Source organism: Herpailurus yagouaroundi, unplaced genomic scaffold (genome assembly GCF_014898765.1).
Source record: "Herpailurus yagouaroundi ecotype Mexico unplaced genomic scaffold, PumYag 67569, whole genome shotgun sequence".
Classification (NCBI taxonomy): Eukaryota; Metazoa; Chordata; class Mammalia; order Carnivora; family Felidae; genus Herpailurus; species Herpailurus yagouaroundi.
In genome coordinates, this window is record NW_024420375.1 from 49,327 (window position 1) to 70,764 (window position 21,438).

At 35.8% G+C, this 21,438-nt stretch overlaps 1 protein-coding gene across 1 annotated transcript in view; it reads right to left on the reverse strand.

The window, feature by feature from the left end:
• LOC121025272 (oligophrenin-1-like) overlaps nucleotides 1–21,438 on the reverse strand; it is a 180,632-nt gene that overhangs the window by 46,850 nt on the left and 112,344 nt on the right. The window contains exon 3 of the mRNA XM_040467746.1: nucleotides 5,648–5,971. Coding sequence (XP_040323680.1) covers nucleotides 5,648–5,971 — 324 coding nt within the window. The remainder of the gene's footprint in view (nucleotides 1–5,647; nucleotides 5,972–21,438) is intronic.

Below are 21,438 nucleotides of genomic sequence, written 5' to 3' on the forward strand. Positions count from 1 at the left end.
ATGGGTACAATTATTATCTTCATTTTACAAATGAGAAAACTAAGGCTCAGAGAGGTTGTGACTTGATGAAGGTCCCACAGCTCTGAGGCAGAGCTAAGTTTCAAAATCACACCTGGGAGACTTCGGCTCCTGTCACATCTGAGACTTCACTAAGCCTTTTGAGGTTATGATCTTTATACCAAACTGTACTTCTCTTATTTTCTTTTTAACTTTCTCCACAACCTGACTTTTACTACAAATTTGACCTCCCTCTCCAGCCCAACCTCTTCTTTCCCTCCCCATTCTCTGTCAAATGACCATAACCAATCTTAGCACTTGTTGATTTCTCAGTACCTCATGACCATCAGTCCTCAACATTTAGCAACTTTCTTTCAGCTTTCCTTATATCTATATATACCCAACCAAAGGGTAAATAATGAGAGATTCTTTCTCTTTGTAGATTCCCCAAGTTTTCTAGAATCATCTCTTACTTTCTATGAAATTAGGCTTGCTCACCTGAAAGCCTCTCTTCTCCTGTAGCCACCAATTACTCTTTTGGATCAATTGGGAGTTAGGCTCCAGGAAAGGCAGAGAAAGAAGATAAAACACAGTAGATTACTAAAGCATAATTAATCTAAACAAACAAATGTGGATAATGGCCAGCACAGCCAATTACTGAAAGAGCAAGTCTGTTTCTAATACTTCTAGAGCAGATACAAATGTCACTGACTGCATGTCTTAGCCCAGTGGAAAATTGGTGGACCTGTGGCTGAGCAAGACTTTACAAGCTCTCTTCTCCAAACTCTAGAACACATAACCAGAATGAAGTCTTTTATTTCTTGTCAAGACAGAGAAAAAGAGCTAAGAAGGGCTCCTAAACACATGTATTGTATTTCACAGTATGGATGTATTCTTTACTTTTATCAAAGAACCTGAGGCAGAGTGAAGGTCTCTTTGCCCCATGCTCCTACAGGAATTTATTCACACCAGCTTTAGAACATGGATCACACTGGACTGGGACTGTTTTCTTACATGCCAGCCTCACCATGAACACTTGGAGGGCAGAGACCATGACCTTTCATCATTGTCCTCCCCGTTGCATAGCACTATACCTAAATAAATGAACAAATGCATGTAAGTAGATGTTTTATCCACCCCACTCTCCAAAGGAAAGTCCCAAGTCCTTTTGTAGAAACTATACAGAGGAAAGTCCCAAGTCCTTTTCAAAGCCAGGCCTGATTAGAGGCAGTAAGATTAAAGGACAATATATTGGCTTGTATATTTTTCTCTCCTACAAGTTAATGCTTCTTAGAAAATAGAAATAAGAAGGTAGCTAAAACCATTTAAGAAATTAAAATTTGGTACCCAAGAAGCCTAGGTTCAATCTCTGTCTCCACATCTTACAATGTGGGTGGCTCTGGGAAGTTGTTTCACTTCTCTGAGCCTCAATTTTTCCTTAATGGGGAAATAAATGTGAAATGAGGGAGGAAACCTACCTCATAGGCCTATCATAATGATTAGATACAACAGAAAAAGAGAAAATATCCAGTTCTATGTCTGGAACAGAAAAGAGCCCTTCCCAAAATTATCTCAGAAAAAAACATTGATTTTATTGTAAGTTGACTGCCATGGAACAAAGCAATTTAACATGCACTTTGTGTTTGCTATCTTTAATTGCTAAGGAAAAATGTAAAGAATATCAAGCTCACTCAATATCAAATCCAAATGTTGGATTGATGCAAGGGGAGGACATTGGGGACAGGGAAATGGCATAGTTGGATCACTAAAGAAATGAGGACTGTGCATTGACCTTTGACATGGTAGGCAAAACTCTGAACAAAGAGCTGAAATGGAGTGACAACTGCAAAGTGCAGAGTGGGTCAGCTGAGGTGACTGTCATTAAGGCTGCTGGCCAGTACCTGGGGCCAACAACTCTTAATTATAGCTCAGGGTCAGAGGTGTTTGTAGCTTTTGCTTAATTGATATCTGTTCTGATGCCTGGAATCTACCACTGGAGTGGTGGTCAAAATAGGGAGGAAGCGGGGGGGAATAAGAGGTGAGGAGGTGGGAGTGAGTGAAGTACAAACAGGCAACTATAGAGATGTAGTTAGTAAGAAGTTGCTATGGGCTGATGTCAAAGAGGTTGCTGCCTGTGTTCTCCTCTAAGATTTTGATGGTTATAGCAGCACTATCAACAATAGCCAAATTATGGAAAGAAGCCAAATGTGCCCACTGACTCATAAAAGAATAAAACAGTTTTGGGGCACCTGGGTGCCCCAGTTGGTTAAGTGCTGACTTCAGCTCAGGTCATGATCTTGCAGTTCATGAGTTCAAGCCCTGCATCAGCCTCTATGCTGACAGCTCAGAGCCTAGAGACTGTTTTGGATTCTGTGTCTCCCTCTTTCTCTGTGCCCATCCCCCACTTGTGCTCTCTCTCAAAAATAAAACATTTAAAAATTAAAAAAAAATAAAGGATAAAAAAAGTTTTGAAATATACACACACACAATGGAATATTACTCAGTCATAAAAAGAATGAAATCTTGCCATTTGAAACAACATGGGTGGAACTAAAGGGTATTATACTAAGAGAAATCAATCTGTCAGAGAAAGACAAATATCATATGATTTCACTCATATGCAGAATTTAAGAAACAAGACAAATAAGCATAGGGGGAAGAAAGAGAGAAGCAAACCATAGAACAGACTCTTAACTATAGGAGAAACTGAGCATTGTTGGAAGGAATGTAGGTAGGGAGATGGGTTAAATGGGTGACAGGTTATTAAGGAAGGCACTTGTGATGAGAACTGGGTGTTATATGTTAGTGATGAATTACTAAATTCTATTCCAGAAACTAATGTTACACTGTATGTTAAGTAACTGGAATTTAATTAAAAACCTCCCCCCCCAAAAAAAGAGGCAACTACATCATAAATTTGGCTAATTTTTCACCAAGGCCAGGATTACAACCACAGTTCTGTTTTCTGTAGCTAAGGCTGGAGGCATGGATCTTTGAAAAAAGCTACATAACACTAGCCTGTTGCTGACTAATTTAAGGTAAAAAGCAAAAACCAAGCAATGATGTGGCCCAGATTTAGACAGTCTGACTGATAATGGAGAGTAAGATCATTATATTAACTGAAACTATTAGATCAGAGCAGCTGTTGCCAGCAGCCTGGAGCAGGACTGTGGAGGAATGGGAAGGGGAAATGCCTCTAGAATTTAACTCTACAGTAGGCAATAGTTAGGGAGGGCTAAGTTGTGGTGTGCTGACCTTAGAGGATCTGGCTGACCTCAAGGCTTAGTAGCAGGCAAAACAAACTTCTCTGTGAAAAATATATCTTGAATTACCCAACTCTACCAGATTGATGTGAAGGTCAATACAGGACTTATAAATTGAAGCAGTGTCTACATAGAAGTCTGGTGTTAATTGATTATTTCCCTAAATAGGCAAATCTTAGAAAGGGGAAGAGCAGGGTAGGGAATTAATAACATATTTTGGATATTGATTATATGGCAGAAATTTTGGTATTTCTTTTTTTTTTTATTTTTTTAACCTTTATTTATTTTTGAGATAGAGACAGAGCATGAATGGGGGAGGGTCAGAGAGAGAGGGAGACAAAGAATCTGAAACAGGCTCCAGGCTCTGAGCGGTCAGCACAGAGCCCGACATGGGGCTCGAACTCACGGACCGTGAGATCATGACCTGAGCCGAAGTCGGACGCTTAACCGACTGAGCCACCCAGGCGCCCCAATATTTCTTCTAACCCTACCAATAATTCTGTTAGATGAGCTGTTTCTCCTATTTATAGATTTAGAAACCTAGGTGCACAGAGGTTAAATAACTATTAATCATACAGACAGATGGATCAGTGGGCCAAGACAAATAATTCACAGAGTCAGTTACTTAGTGGAAATCTTATCAGATTCCCAAAGAATAGCTTTTACGGAATTGTGCTCTGAGACAATGCCATCAGCCCATGTTAACGTTGTTATATGCAACAATTCTTGAGAGAAAATGCTTCTTAGAAGTATTCTCTTGCCTCAAAAATGGATGAGTTGTACTTTTACTTGAACAAGTGGCTTGTTGTTACCTTAAGAGCATAGACTTATATTACCATTAAGTTCCTCCTCTTTTCATTTTCTCTAGAAAGTTTGGAGACAAATATGTGACACTGCTCCAGCAAGTATGTAAGGCTTCACAGCAAACATTTTGTGTATGAACTCCATTATTTCCATATCCTTACTATACTACCTTTTTTTCTCTCTTGACCTCATTTTTTCTCACCTGTATTCTCTAGAATCTAAGGCAGAAGTCAGCAAACTTCTTCTGTAAAGTATCAGATAGCTAATATTTTAGGTCTTGTAGGCCATTGGAAGGTCTCTGTTGCTACTACTAGATTCTTCTGTTGTAGTATAAAAGTAGCTTTAGACACTATGTAAGTTAAGTGGTATATTATGGACACAGAAATTTGAATTTCATATAATTTTCATGTGTCATGACATATTATTTTTCTTTTGATATTTTTCAACCAGTTAAGGCCATAGTTTGCTAAGCCCTGATATAAGGCTCAAGAGAGTAGGGACCTTGTGTCTTATTCATTCTTATGTCCTCAACACTTAGAATGAGACCAGGCATACAGTAAGTATTACATAAATACTTGTTGAATAAATTATTCTTACTATTTTGAGTTCTTGTATTTTCTATATTGTGAAATGCCTTAAATCCTTTTTGGAATAGGACAAGATAAAAAAACAAGGCATATTTTTAGAAGGTCATCTATCAAGAAAATAAAATATCCACAATTTGGATCCAAGCCTTTGTGATATCAAAGTCTATATTCTGTCCAGTATACCATACTATCTTCATAGAATTATGTACCCTTCTCCAGATACCCTCTGGATTACCTCCAACCTCCAAACATGAGTCTCCACATGTAGTAACCAATTAAATTTACAGAAGTCAGCCACATCTTGAATTTGTAATTTAAAAATCCTATAGTTTTGCAGAAGTTGTGCCCTTTTGTCCTTATTTTGATTAATCTGGCAAGTGAGAATGAGAAACCAGCAGTTCACCAATTTCAAAGTTTCTTATAGAAACGTAAAGTGATAGTTCCGCCTTATTGGAAATAAAACAGGCTTTTGTGCCTGTCAGACTTGGTAAGATTGAGATCACAGCTCGGCCAGTTACTAGCTATGAACGTTTGTCAAGTCACTTAGCTCTAGGATCCTCAGTTCTAGTAGGAAAAAAAAATAGTAATACATTCTCCACAGTAAGGCTGTGAAGATCAGAAATAGTTTGTCAATACCTAGTACAGTGCCAAGAACATAGCAGATACTTAATGGCAACAGTAGCAGTAATAATATTTATAAAAAATATTATTATTAATTTATTATACAAGTAATAAGTGCCTACCTTGTGATAGTCAGGCAATGTTCTAAACACTTGGATATAGAAGTAAATAAAACAGGCCCCAAATCACCACCCTCATTAAGTTTACATTCTAGTGATTATTGTGAATGGGTTTTATGTTCTTAACCATCATTCCAATATTAGTGGTAGTAAACTGGAACAGATTCCTATTTAAATATCTCCAACCTCAGAAAGATCTCAATGTACAAAAGAGTTGGTTTCAATTCTGGTTTCAATGGGATTCCCAAGCACTTACCCTCCTTGTGGTGAGTCAGGGGACGAGGAGCTGGTCTCTTTATTTGGAAAGAGGGTGCTTTGGTGGGCCCAGAGCCTGGCACAGGTCCATTGGTGGCCTTTGATATGGCCTTGGTTCCTCCATCTTGCATCCTAGACACCAGCTTCCCCACATCCACTTCAGGACAGGACTCCAACTTGCCATCTGAAACAAGCCTGCTTGGGGACTGCCTCTCAGTATCAGCTTCCCCACTCCTCTGAATAGGCAGTTTGGGGTATTGTGGTAGCTTGGGGGGTTCTATACTGCTGGTGATAACACCATTGGGTGTTTGATGTTGGATTTCATCTAGGAAAAGTTGGTGCAAAGAGGGAAAATTAATGATAACTTTATTACCATTTCATTTTTATACACACATAATATTGAAATATTGTACACATTTTCAATGGGGTTATTATTGTGGAACAAATCACTGGTATCTCACAAAATCAGTCTCTTCCTACCCCAATTCATGTTGAGTCACAGATTCCAACAAATAGGGAATTCAGTTCAAGATCTGAGTATGATTTTCACCACCACAATTCAGTAACACCACAGTACACCAAGATGCTTTATTCAAAGGGATATGTAATTTAAAAAGGACTTAAGATTTTCCGATCAATTATAATTCTATTCTTTTTAAAAAAAATTTTAAATGTTTTTATTTCTTTTTGAAACAGAGAGATAGCATGAGCAGGGGAGGGGCAGAGAGAGAGGGAGACACAGAATCCAAAGCAGGCTCCAGGCTCTGAGCTGTCAGCACAGAGCTGGCGCAGGGTTCGAACTCATGGACTGTGAAATCATAACCCGAGCTGAAGGAGGATGCCTAACCGACTGGGCCACCCAGGCACCCCTATAATTCTATTCTCTTTATTTTTTTTTTAAATTTTTTTTTCCAACGTTTATTTATTTTTGGGACAGAGAGAGACAGAGCATGAACAGGGGAGGGGCAGAGAGAGAGGGAGACACAGAATCGGAAACAGGCTCCAGGCCATCAGCCCAGAGCCCGACGCGGGGCTCGAACTCACGGACCGCGAGATCGTGACCTGGCTGAAGTCGGACGCTTAACCGACTGCGCCACCCAGGCGCCCCTCTATTCTCTTTAAAGTGACACCAATTAATCCTTAACTATTTCTATTCCTCTCAAAAGTAATTTGTTAAATTCTCTTAAATTTCAAGTTAATAAACTTAACAGAATTTAACTTCATTCTCCATCCTCATAAACTCCCAACTCTAATGAAAGCCAAGGATATTCTTCTAAGACAAATTAACCAACACAAATACATGCAAAATTTTAACAACTAATTTTAAGAGATTCATAGCTTCCCTTAAAGCTGTTACTCCCTAATTTAGAACTCCTGCTCTAAGGAAAGTGGCACCTTTCTTCACAGTAGAAACCCTAGATCAGAGTGTAGTGGTTAATAACAGGTTCTAGATGGCTAAATGGGACTTGAGAAATATGTCAAGCAGTTGTAATACATGCATCTTATTTATATCCTGATTTTTAAAAAAAAAATGACAGGAAAATTTGAACACTGACTGGACAGTGATCTTAAGGAATTACTGTTTGCTTTTCTTTCAGGTACAATGATGGTATTGTAATTTTGGTTTAAAAAGGTCTTTATCTTTTAGAGATATATACTGAAACGTTTATGGATGAAGTGACATGAGGCCTTGTTTGGGGATGTGGGTGGGGTATAGATGAAACAAGAATGGGCATATGGTGGTAAATGTTAAACTGTGTGATAGGCACCGGGGAGTATGTTATACTTTTTTTTTTTAAGTTCAGTTTATGTTTTAAACTCTCCATAGTAAAATGTTAAAAGAAATGCAGGCTTTGGAATCAAGTGGCCAAGTCTGAATCTCAGTTCTGCTTCCTATCAACTGTAGGACATTTGGCAAGTCCATGATCTCTCTATACCTCAAGTTTTCTCCTCAGTATAATGGGAATAATAATAGTACCTACCTCATGAGGTAGTAGTCAGGGTTACATGAGATGGTATACTTATTTCAGTGTGTGGTACATAATAAATACTCTATAATTGCTAGTCATTACTTATGCTATTATGCTCCAATTAGGCAGTGAGGCAAGAGTTTTTATGTGAGAAACAAGGGCTAAGTTTTGCTGCAAAGACTTTTCCCCCCAGAGAGCTTTCTTCTATTTGAGAACCTGTTACCAATCACTCCTGTTACAATTATAGGGATCAGGGCCAAAATGATTCCCTTTATAGTTTCCCTACTTTGTCCCAAGGTAGATAGATAGTCCTGCTTTCATAAGCCTAGCACTAGGACATTCAAAAAAATCAGATTAGAGCATTCAAACAAAAATTTACTGAAGGCTTACAACTAATAGGGGCATAAGCACAAGAGAGCCATGTAACTAGATCATATGTTTCCAGGACATGCCTTGTGGCAGAAGCTACCTGTAAACCTCCAGCACTTAGGAGTAATCTTAAGCACATTTACCCTCTCAAAACAATGAAGTGAACAGTGACATGAATTTCTTCTCTCATGTGCTTTAGGCCCAACATCTCATTTACATGTTTCTATTTGAATACTTTCTTCTAGTATAAAGACCCTAGGAAATTTCACCCCTGCTCTACTTTAGAAGAGACAACAGGGATGGACTGTGCCCTACAGGATATAACAGCATTATTGCCATCTTAATACAGTACAAGAGGTCCAATGTCATAAAGATGAGCCACATATACAGTCTCACAGAGGCCACTACCTTCTACATAGGAAAGGATATTTTTCTGATTCAAGGAAATAGAGGATAGAATGATAGTAGCAATGGGAATTTTGGAACTAGACCCTCTGCCAAGGGAAAATATTTCCAGGTTCTGGGATATGCTGAATAATAATGACAAAATGGTAGTGATGATAATAATGACTGTGATGGTAATGGTAACAGATACCATTATTTGGGCACCTTCTCTGTGCCAGACCCTGTTCTAAGTGCTTTATATGGATTATCTCACCATTATTTTCAAAACTGCTCTATAAAGTAGTGAACTCTTTATTAGTCCTACTTTACAGATAAGGAATCTAAGGCACTGGGAAGATCAGTGTCACAAAGTTAATGTGGCAGATCCAATTTTCAAAGCTAGAAGTTTGTTTCTAGAGTTCACACTCTTTCTGAAGAGAGAGTTTATTGCTCTTGTCAGGTAAAAAGTGTTCAGTATCATTCCCTTTCTTTAGCTAGTCATCCATTTCCACAAGAAAACACATAGCCCACTTCATAAACTGCAGAAAACTGAGAGTGAATCAGGAAAGACAGGGAGGCCTCACAAATAGGCAAGTAGCCAATGGGGGCCCTCTCTTCTACGTGTGGGTAAGTGGTAGGGAGAAGCTTTAAGATGTATCATACTAGTATAGCAGGAGAAATATATCAATTATTATAATACAAGTAGAATCATGCAAATAAGTGCTATGAGGAGGACAGTGCTAATTCTACTTGGAGGGGCTGAAGAAGATCTTTCAAAAGGAGTAACATTTGAGTTGGGCCTTGAAGGATTACAATAGGTAGAAAACGAGGGAAAGGGAACTTCAGACAGAACACCTTAGAGGAGTGAAAGATCATAGTTTGCCTAAGAAAATGTAAACTAAGAGTAAAGTTTAGTGTGGTTTGAGCACAGGAACCAATTTTAGATGATAAGTGTGGGTAGTTGGAGATGAGGTTGTTAAGGTGGGTTGGGGCTGTATCATGAAGGCAATGAATGAAAGCCATGAGTATGAACTTTATCACTGGGCTGAAGTGAGTATGACCACAGGGAAGTGGTATTATCAAATGCATTTTTAGAATATCCCTTTAGGTTTATTATTAAAAGTTGACTAGACTAGAGAGACTGAGGTAGGGAGACCAGATAGGATACTGCTGATGAGAAGGATCTAAATTAGAATACCAGCAGCAAAGAGAGATAGATTCAAGAGATATTAAAGAGGGAGAACGGACAGTGCTTAGATATGGAGGTGTGAAGGAGTCCATGATGTTAGTGAGCAGACTCATTGAAATACTTTATACAAGAGGAATAACAAGTTTGGGGGTAAGATAATAGGGGTAAAGCACAGTGGTGAATAAAAGGATTTGGTGCCTTCTCAGAAGAGTGTTTAGACATTATACAGTAGACAAATGAGCTCTGGAATGAGATGGATGAAAATTGATGCACTGTTGTTTAGAAGTAATGTGGATTGGGCAAAATACTTTCCCTTTGAGCATCCAAGGACCTCACTATAAAATGGATCTCAATTTACCAGCCTCAAATGGGAGGTGATAAGAATTAAAGGAGTATAAATTCATGTCTACTTATGATGGAAAGAATTAAAAAGATAACAAGATATGTAAGCTAAGTGTCTATTAAAGGATGAATGAATACAGAATATGTGATATATATATATATATATATATATATATATATATATATATATATTCACATATGTGAATACTATTCAGTCTTAAAAAAGAAAGATATCCTGGGGCTCCTGGATGGCTCAGTCGGTTGAGCATCAGACTTCAGCTCAGGTCATGATCTCGCAATTTGTGAGTTTGAGCCCCACATCTGGCTCTGTGCTGACCGCTGAGAGCCTGTAGCCTGCTTTGGATTCTGTGTCTCCTTCTCTCTCTGCCCCTCCCCCACTTGTTCTCTGTCTATCAAAAAAATAAAATAAAAAAAGAAAGATATCCTGCCATTTGCAATGATATGGATAAACCTGGAAGATATTATGCTAAAGGGAATAAGGCAGACACAAAGAAAAAAACTGCATGATCTCATTTATATGTAGAATCTAAAAAAGTCAAACATATAGAATTGCATTGAGCCTGTAGATATCTATGGGTAGTATGGACATTTTAGCAATATTAATGTTTTTAATACATAAACACAAAATACCTTTCCCCTTATTTGTGTCTTCTTCAATTTATTTATCAATGTCTTCTAATTTTCAGTGCATAGGTCTTCAACTCCTTGGTTTAATTTTTTTATTAAGTATTTTTTGAGGCTACTGTAAATGGGAAGGTTTTTAAAATTTCTTGTTACTGAGTTTTAGGACTTCCTTATATATTTTGGATATTAACCCCTTAACAGATATATGGCTTGCAAATATCATTTATTATGTATGTTCTCTTCACTCTGTTGTTTTCTTTGCTGTGCACAAGCTTACACAGGTCTTCAACTCCTTGGTTAAACTTTTTCCTAAATATTTTCGATGCTATTGTAAATGGAATGGTTTTCTTAATTCTTTTTTACTTTTTTTCTTTTTGGATAGTTAATTGTTAGTATGTAACACAAGTGAATTTTGTATACTGATTTTGTACGCTGCACTTTACTGAATTTTCTTATTAGTTCTAACAATCTTTTGGTGGAGTGTTTAGACTTTTTTTCTATATAAAATCATATCATCCAGGGGCGCTTGGGTGGCTCAGTCAGTTAACGACTGATTTCAGCTCAAGTCATGATCTCACAGTTTGTGGGTTTGAGCCCTGCATCAGGCTCTGTGCTGACAGCTCAGATCCTGGAGCCTGCTTCGGATTCTGTGTCTCCCTCTCTCTCTGCCCCTCCCCAACTTGTGCTCTGTCTCTCTCTCTCTGTCTCTCTGTCTCTCTCTCTCTCTCAAAAATAAATAAACATTAAAATAAAATTTAAAATCATATCATCTACAGATAATTTTACTTCTTCCTTTCTTATTCGGACACTTATATTTTTTTCTTTTTCTTGACTAACTTCTCTGGCTAGAACTACAAGTATTATGCTGAATAAAAGTGGACACAGTAGACATCCTTGTTCCTGATCTTAGAAGAAAATCTTCCAGCTTTTCAACTTTGAATATAATGTTAGCTGTGGGTTTGTCATATATGGCCTTTTTGATATTGAAGTACATTCTTTCTACGCCTAATTTTTTGACAGTTGTTATCATGAAATAATATTGATGAATATGCTTTTTCTGGATATATTGAAATTATCATATAATTTTTATCCTTCGTTCTATCAATGTGATGTGTCACATTTATTGTTTGTTATATAGAACTGTCCTTGTATCCATCCTAGGGATAAATCTCCATTGACCATGGTGTAAGATCCTTTTAATCTGTTGCTGAATTCAGTTTTCTAGTATTAATGTTGAGGATTTTTGCATCTATGTTCATCAGGGTTACTGACCTACGGTTTTCCTGTTTCATATTGTCCTCATTTGGCTTTGGTATCAAGGTAATGCTGACCTCATAAAAAGAGATATGATTATTCCCTCTTCTTAAAGTTTTTGTAATGGTTTAAGAAGGATTGGTATTAATTCTTCATTAATGTTTGGTAGAATTTTCCAGTGAAGACATTTGACTGTCAAACTTTTCTTGGTTGGGAGGTTTTTGATTGCTGATTTAATTTTCTTACTCATTATTGGTCCGGTCAGATTTCTTATTTCTTCATACTTCAGTCTTGGTAGCTTGTATGTTTCTAAAAATTTAGCCATTTCTTCTAGGTTATCCAATTTGTTGGCATTTAATTATTTACAGGTATCTCTTTAAGATTCTTTAGATTTCTGTGGTATCAGTTATAATGACTCCTCTTTTATTTATAATTTTATTTGAGCCTACTCTTTTTTCTTAGTCTAAATAAATGTCAATTTTGTTTATCTTATAAAAAAAACACTTAATTTCTTTGAATTATTTTTCTATTTTTTTCTGGTCTTTATTCCCTTTATTTTCACTGTGATATTTACTTTTCCCTTTCTTCTGCCACCATTGGCCTTATTTTGTTCTTTTTTTCTAGTTCCTTGAAATTTAAAGCTAGGTTGTCTATTTGTGATCTTTCTTTTTTCTTAATGTAGGCATTTGACACTATAAACTTCCTTCTTAGAACAGCTTTTACTTTATCCCATAAGCTTTTGTATATGTATTTCTATTTTTATTTGTCTCATGATAATTTTTGTATTCCAATTTGATTTATTCTTTAATTGGTTTCCAAATATTTGTAATTTTATTCTATTTTTCCCCAGTTATTTATTTCTAGTTTCATACCATTTTGGTCAGAAAAGATACATGGTACAACTTCAACCTTCTTAAATTTGTTAGGCTTTGTTTTGTGGCCCAATATATAATCTATCCTGGAGAATGGTCTGTGTGTGCTTTAAAAATGTGTATTCTGCTGTTGAGTGGAATGTTAGGCATAGGTCTTTTAGGTCCATGTGGTCTATATTGTTGTTCAAGTCAACTATTTCCTTATTTTCCATATGAATGAGCATTTTTAAAAGTAAGTTATTAAAATCCCCTGCTATTATTTTATTGTTCTATTTCCCTCTTTATTTCTGTTAATATTTGCTTTGCATTGGGTATTTTGTACATGTGTATTTACAATAGCTATATCCTTTGATAAATGACATAATAACTACTATATAATGACGATTTTTTTCTCTTTTGACAGTTTTTGACATAAAGTTCATTTTTCCTTATATATAGGTATTGTCATTCTTACTCTTTTGTGATTAACACTTACATAGAATACCATTTCTAGTCCTTCATTTTTAGCTTATTTGTGTTCCTAATGCTAAAGTGAACCTCCTGTGGCCAAAATAGAGTTGAATCTTATTTTTTAATCTACTCGGACACTGTGTCTTTAATTGGAGAATGTAATCCATTTCCATTTAAAGTAACTACAGGCATAGCAGATATATTGCAGGTTTGGTTCCAGACCACTGAAATAAAGTGAATATTATAAGTAAAGCAAGTCAAATAAATATTTTGTTTCTCAGTACATAGAGAAGCTATGTTCATACTACACTACATTATATGAAATATACATATACATATGCACTACATTATGTGCAATGGCATTATGTCTAAAAAGACAATGTGCATACCTTAATTTAAAAATATTTTATTGAAGTGACTCACTGAGTAGAAGGGAAAGACCATAAATAAAAGTATGAAAAATAAGTATATCGGTAAAAATCAGTCAAGGGATTCACAAAATAATAGGATGTAAAGTATGATACCAGATACCTAAAATGTTGGGAGGAGAGGAGTAAAGAATGGGTTCAAACTTAACTTTATATAGACTGCTATATGCAGAAGAGGTTATATATACAAAGGTAAGGTAAACATATATCAAAAACCACTAATAACTATGCACACAATAAAGAGAAGTGAATCCAAGTATATCACTAAAGGAAACCATGAAAGAGCAAAAGAAGAATGGATCAGAGAAATAACTCCAAAACAAGTTACAAAATGACACTAAATACATATCTATCAATAATTACTTTGAATGTAAATAGACTAAATGCTCCAATCAAAAGAAATAGGGTAGAAAAATGGATTTAAAAAACCAAGACCCATCTATATGCTGCCTACAAGAAATTCATTTCATACCTAAAGACATCTATAGATTGAAAATGAGGGGATAGAGAAATATTTATCATTAAAATAGATGTCAAAAGGAAGCCATAGTAGCAGCACTTATATCAGACAAAATAGACTTTAAAAAAGACTGTAACAAGAGACAAACAAGGACACTAAATAATAATAAAGGGGACCATCCAACAAGAGGATATAACAATTATAAATATGCACCCAACATGAGAGGGACCAAATACATGAAACCGTTAACAACAAAGGAACAAATCAATAGTATTACAATAATAGTAGGGCACTTTAAAACCACACTTATATCACTGGACAGATTATCCAATTAGAAAATCAACAAAGAAATCGTGGCTTTGAATGACACAGTGAATGAGATGGACATAACAGATATATTCAGAACATTCCACAAAAATAAAATACCAGAATACACATTCTTTTCAAGTGAACATGGAGCATTCTCCAGAATAAATCACATATTTTGCCAAGTGCATATAGAATATTCTCCAGAATAGATCACATATTATGCCACAAAACAAGTCTCAACAAATTAAAAACGATTTAAGTCATATGATGTATCTTTTCTGACAATGCTATGAAATTAAAAATCAATCAAAAGAGAAAATCTGGAAAGAGCACAAATACATGGAAGTTAAATAATATACTACTAACTAATAAATGGGTCAACCAATAGATCAAAAAAGAAATTAAAAATTACATGGAAACAAATGAAAATGAAACACAACAGTCCAAAAATCATTGGGATGTAGCAAAAGCAGTTCTAAGAGGGAAGTTTAGTGCAATACAGGCCTGTCTCTAAAAGAAAAATACTCAAATAAACAACCTAACTCTACATATAAAGGGGCTAGAAAAAGAGGAAATAAAACCAAAACCCTAGCAGAAAGAAGGAAACAAAGATTAGAGCAGATACAAATGATATAGAAAGAAAAAAAAAACTAAAAAAAACCCCTATAGAACAGATCAATGGTTCTTTGAAAAGAAAAACAAAAATTGGTGAACCTTTTGCCATACTCATCAGAAAAAGAGAGAGAGAGAGAGAGAGAGAGAGAGAGAGAGAGAGAGAGAAAGGACTCAAATAAATAAAACAATAAATGATGGAGGAGAAAGAGCAACCAACACCACAGAAATACCAACAAATGTCAGAGAATATTATGAGAAACTATATGCCAACAAATTGAACAACCTAGAGGAAATGGATAAATTCCTAGAAACATATAACCTACCAAAGCTGGATCAGGAAGAAACAGAAAACTGGAAGAGACCTATAACAAGCAAAGAAATTGAATCAGTAATAATAATAATAATAACCTCCCAAAAAACAGAAGTCCAGGAAAAGACAACATTTAAAGAAGAGTTAATACCTATTCTCCAAATACTCCAAAAAATAGAAAAGGAAGGTAAACTTCCAAATTCATTCTATGAAGCCAGCATTACCATGGTACCAAAACCAGATAAAGACAGCACAAAAAAGAGAACTACAAACTGATATCTCTGTTAAACATAAATGCAAACATTCTCAACAAAATACTAGCAAACTGAATCCAACAATACATTTAAATAATCATTGACCACTATCAAGGGGGATTTATTCCAAGGACGTTTCAATGGTTCAATATTAGCAAATTAATCAATGTGATACATCACGTCAATAGAGGAAAGAACAAAAATCACATGATCATTTCAATAGATGCAGAAAAAAAAACATCTGACAAACTACACACCCATTTGTGAAAACAACAACAACAACAACAAACCTCAACAAAGTATGTCTAAAGGGAACATACCTCAACATAAATGTCTCATATGAAAAACTCAGTGAATATCACACTCAGTGGAGGGGGGGACTGAGAGAACTTTTCTCCTAAGATCATGAACAAGACAAGGATCTCCATTCTCACAAATTTTATTTAACATAGTACTAGAAGTCCTAGCCATAGCAGTCAGATGAGAAAAATAAATAAAAGGCATTCAAATTGGTAAGAAGTAAAATTTGCACTATTTCAAGATGACATGATATTATATAGAGAAAAATCTGAAGACTCCACCAAAAAACTGCTAGAACTGATAAATAAATTTAGTAAAATTGCAGGATACAAAATCAATGTTCAGAAAAGTTGATACATTTCCACATAATAATAATGAAGCAGCAGAAGGAAAAATTAAGAAAACAATCCCATTTAAAATTGCACCAAAAATAATAAAGTAGGTAGGAATAAACTTAGCAAAAGAGATGAAAGCCCTGTACTCTGAAAACTGTAAAACACTGATTAAAGCACTGTTCTTTAGATGACACAAAGAAATGGAAAGACATTCCATGCTTAAGGGCTGGAAGAATAAATATTGTTAAAATGTCTATACCACCCAAAACAATCTAGACATTTAATGCAATCCCTAACAAAACATCAGTGGTATTTCTCAAAGAACTGGAACAACCATAAAATTTATATGGAATCACAAAAGACCCTGAATAGCAGCTACATCCAAAAGAATGAAACTGGACCAATTTCTTACACCATACACACAAATAAACTCAGCATATATTAAACACTTAATGTGAGACCTGAAATCCTAAAAATCCTAGAAGAGTGCACAGGTAGTAATTTCTCTGACATTGGTAACAGCATCATTTTTGTAGATATGTCTCCTGAAACAAGGAAAATAAAAGCAAAAATAAAGTATTGGGACTACATAAAAATAAAAGGTGCTGCACAGTGAAGGAAACAATCAGCAAAATTAAAAGGCAACCTGCTGAATGGGAGAAGATATTTGCAAATGACATATTCAAATAAGGGTTAGTATCCAAAATATATAAAGAACTAATACAATTCAACACCTAGAAAACAAATAATCCAATTAAAAATGGGCAGAATAAATGAATAGACATTTCTTCAAAGAAGACACCCAGATGGCCAACAGACACATGAAAAGATGCTCAACATCACTCATCAGGAAAATGCAAATCAAAATTACAATGAGATATCATCTCAAACCTGTCAGAATGGCTAAAATTAAAAATAAAAGAAAGGATTGGCAAGATGTTCAGAAAAAGGAAACCTTGTTCACTGCAGGTGGGAATGCAAACTTGTACAGCCACTGTGGAAAACAGTATGGAGGATCCTCAAAAAGCTAAAAATAGAACTATCCTATGGTCCAGTAATCACACTACTGGGTATTTGTCCAAAGAATACAAAAACACTAATTCAAAGATACATGCACCCTTAAGTTTGTAGCAGCATTATTACAAGAGCAAAATTGTGGAAGCAGCGTAAGTGTCCCTTGATAGATGCATGGATAAGGAAGATGTGGTATATATACACAATGGAATATTACTCAGCCATAAAAGAGAGTGAAATTTTGCCATCTGCAATGATATGGATAGAGCTAGAGAGTATTTTGCTAAGGGAAGTCGGAGTCAGTTGGAGAAAGAAAAATACTATATGATTTCACTCATTTGTGTAATTTAAGAAACTAAACAATCCAGCAAAGGGAGGGGGGAGAGAGAGAAAGAGAGAGAGAGAGGTGCAGGCAAACCAAGCAACAGACTCTTAACTGTAGAGAATAAACTGTTACCAGAGGAGAGGTAGATGGGGGGATGGGTGGAAAAGGTGATTAGGATTAAGGAGTGCACTTGTGATGAGCACCAGGTGTTGTATATAAGTGTTGAATCACTATATTGTACACCTGAAACTAATATAACACTTTATGTTAACTATTTTGGAATTTAAATAAAAACGTAATAAAAAATGCTTTATTGCTTAACAAATGTCAACCATCACATGAGATTTCAGCAAGTCATAATCCTTATGCTGGAGGAGAGTCTGGGTTTATTGTTGATGGCTGCTGACTGATCAGGCTGGTGGTTGCTGAAGGTTGGGCTGGCTGTGGCAATTTGTTACTTTTTTTAATATAATTTATTGTCAAGTTAGCTAACATAAAGACTATACAGTATGTTATTGGCTTCGGGAGTAGGTTCCCATGATTCATCACTTACATACAACACCAAGTACTCATACCAACAAGTACCCTCCTCAAAGTCCACTACCCATTCCCCTCCCCCCCCGCACCCCCTCCATCAGTCATCAGTTTGTTCTCTATATTTAAGAGTCTCTTATGTTTTGACTCACTCTCAGTTTGTAACTGTTTTTTCCTTCCCTTCCCCCATGGTCTTCTGTTAAAATTCCTCAAATTCCACATATGAGTGAGAACATATGATATCTGTCTTTCTCTGATCGACTTATTTCACGTAGCATAATACCCTCCAGTTCCATCCACGTTGTTGCAAGTGGCAAGATTTCATTCTTTTTCATTTCCAAGCAGAATTCCATTGTGTGTGTGTGTGTGTGTGTGTGTGTGTGTGTACCATACTAATTTTATCCATTCATCAGTTGATGGACATTTGGGCCCTTTCCATAATTTGGCTATTGTTGATAGCACATTGGGGCACTTGTGCCCCTATGAATCAGCACTCCTGTATCCTTTAGATAAATTCCTAGTAGTGCTGGGTCATACAGTAATTCTATATTTAATTTTTACTATTTATTTTTTATTATTTATTTTTAATACTTTGAGGAACCTCCATACTGTTTTCCAGAGTAGTTACACCAGTTTGCATTCCCACCAAGAGTGTAAGAGAGTTCCCCTTTCTCCACCTCCTTGCCAACATTTTTTGTTTCATGTGTTCTTAATTTTAGCCATTCTGAAGAAGTGAGAGGTGATATATTTCATTGTAGTTTTGATTTATATTTCCCTGATGATGAGTGACATTGAACATCTTTTCATGTGTCTGTTAGCCATCTGTATGTCTTCTTCGGAAAAGTATCTGTTCATGTCTTCTGGCCATTTCTTCACTGGATTATTTGTTTTGTGGGTGTTGAGTTTGGTAAGTTTGTTATAGATTTTGGATACTAACCCTGTATACAATATGTTATTTGCAAATATCTTATCCCATTCCGTTGGTTGCCTTTTAGTTTTGTTGTTTCCTCTGCTGTACAGCTTTGTATCTTGATGAGGTCCCAATAGTTCATTTTTGCTTTTAATTCCCTTGCCTTTGGAGACATGTCAAATAAGAAGCTGCTGTGGCTGGGATAAAGAGGTTGTTGCCTCCTTTCTCCTCCAGGATTTTGTGTTTTCCTGTCTCACATTTAGGTCTTTCATCCGTTTTGAGTTTATTCTTGTTTATGGTGTAAGAAGGTGGTCCAACTTCATTCTTCTGCATCTGCTGTCCCATTCTCCCAGCACCACTTGCTAAGGAGACTCTTTTCCATTGGATATTCTTTCCTGCTTTGTCAAAGATTAGTTGGCCATACATTTGTGGGTCCAGTTTTGGGTTATCTATTCTGTTATATTGGTCTATGAGTCTGTTTTTGTGCCCATACCATGCTGTCTCGAGGATTACGTCCTTGTAGTACAGGCTAAAGTCCAGGATTTTGATGCTTCTAGCTTTGGTTTCTTTTTCAACATTACTTTGGCTATTTGCGGGGGTTTTTTGGTGGTTCCATACAAATTTTAGGATTGTTTGTTCTAGTTATGAGAAGAATGCTGGTGTTATTTTGATTGTGATTGCATTGAATGTGTATATTGCTTTGGGTAGTATTGATATTTTAACAATATTTGTTCTTCCAATCCATGAATGTGGAACGTTTTTCCATTTCTTTGTGTCTTTTTCAATTTTTTTCATAAGTTTTTCTATAATTTCCAGGATACATATCTTTTACCTTTTTGGATAGGTTTATTCCTACGTATTTTATGGTCCTTAGTGTAGTCGTAAATGGAATCAATTCCTTGATATCTCTTTCTGTTGCTTCATTATTGGTGTATAGAAATGCAACAAATTTCTGTATATTGATTTTATATCCTGCAACTTGGCTGAATCCATGTATCAGTTGTAGTAGTTTTTTTGGTGGAGTCTTTTGAGTTTTCAATGAAGAGTATCATGTCATCTGCAAAAAGTGAAAGTTTGACTTCTTCTTTGACAATCTTGATGCTTTTTATTTCATTTTGTTGTCTGATTGCTGAGGGTAAGACTTCCAACACTATGTTAAACAACAATAGTGAGAGTGGACATCTCTGTCATGTTCCTGATCTCAGGGGGAAAGCTCTCAGTTTTTCCCCATTGAGGATGATAGTGGTGGGACTGTCACATATGGCTTTTATGATATTAAGGTATGTTCCTTCTATCCCGACTTTCTCAAGGTTTTTTTTTTTTTAATCAAGAAAGGATGCTGTATTTTGTCAAATGCTTTATATTGCATCTATTGACAGGATGTTTCTTATCTTTTCTTCTACTAATGTGATGCATCACATTGATTGATTTGCAGATATTGAACCATCCCTGCAGCCCAGGAATGAATCCCACATGACCATGGTGAATAATTCTTTTAATATACTGTTGAATTCGATTTGCTACTATCTTCTTCTGAATTTCTGCATCCATGTTCATCAGGGATATTGGCCTGTAATTCTCTTTTTTAGTGGGGTCTTTGTCTGCTTTTGGGAATCAAGGTAATGCTGGCTTCATAGAACGAGTCTGGAAGCTTTCCTTCCATTTCAAGTTTTTTGAACAGCATGAGAAGAACAGGTATTAACTCTGCTTTAAATGTCTGGTAGAATTCCCCTAGGAAGCCATCTGGCCCAGAACTCTTATTTGTTGGGAGACTTGATAACTGATTCATTTTTTTTTTTTGCTGGTTATGGCTTTATTCAAATTTTCTATTTCTTCCCGTTTGAATTTTGTTAGTGTGTGGGTGTCAACGAATTTGTCCGTTTCTTCCAGATTGTCCAGTTTATTGGAATGTAATTTTTCATAGTATTCTCTAATATTTGTTTGTATTTTTGTGGTGTTGGTTGTGATCTCTCCCCTTTCATAAGTGATTTTACCTATTTGGGTTCTCTCTCTTTTCTTTTTGAGAAATCAGGCTAGGGGTTTATCAATTTTGTTTATTCTTTCAAAAAAACACTTATTAGATTCATTGATATGTTCTACTGTTTTTCTGAATTCTATATTGTTTCTGCTCTAATCTTTATTATTTCTCTTCTTCTGCTGGCTTTGGGGTTTCCTTGCTGCTCTGCTTCTAGTTCTTTAGGTGTAAGGTTAGGTTCTGTATCCAAATACAGATTTTTATTGCTTCTTGAGATAGATCTGAATTGTAACGTATTTTATTCATAGAATGGCCTTTGCTGCATCCCAAAGTGTTTGGATTGTCATATTTTCATTTTTATTTGCTTTGGTATATGTTTTTAATTTCTTCTTTAATTTCCTGGTTCATCCATTCATTCTTTAATAGGGTGGTCGTTAACTTCCATGAATTCGGAGGCTTTCCAAATTTTTTCTTGTTGTTGATTTCATGTTTCATAGTGTTGTGATGTTAAAATATGCATGGTATGATCTCAATCCTCTTATATTTTG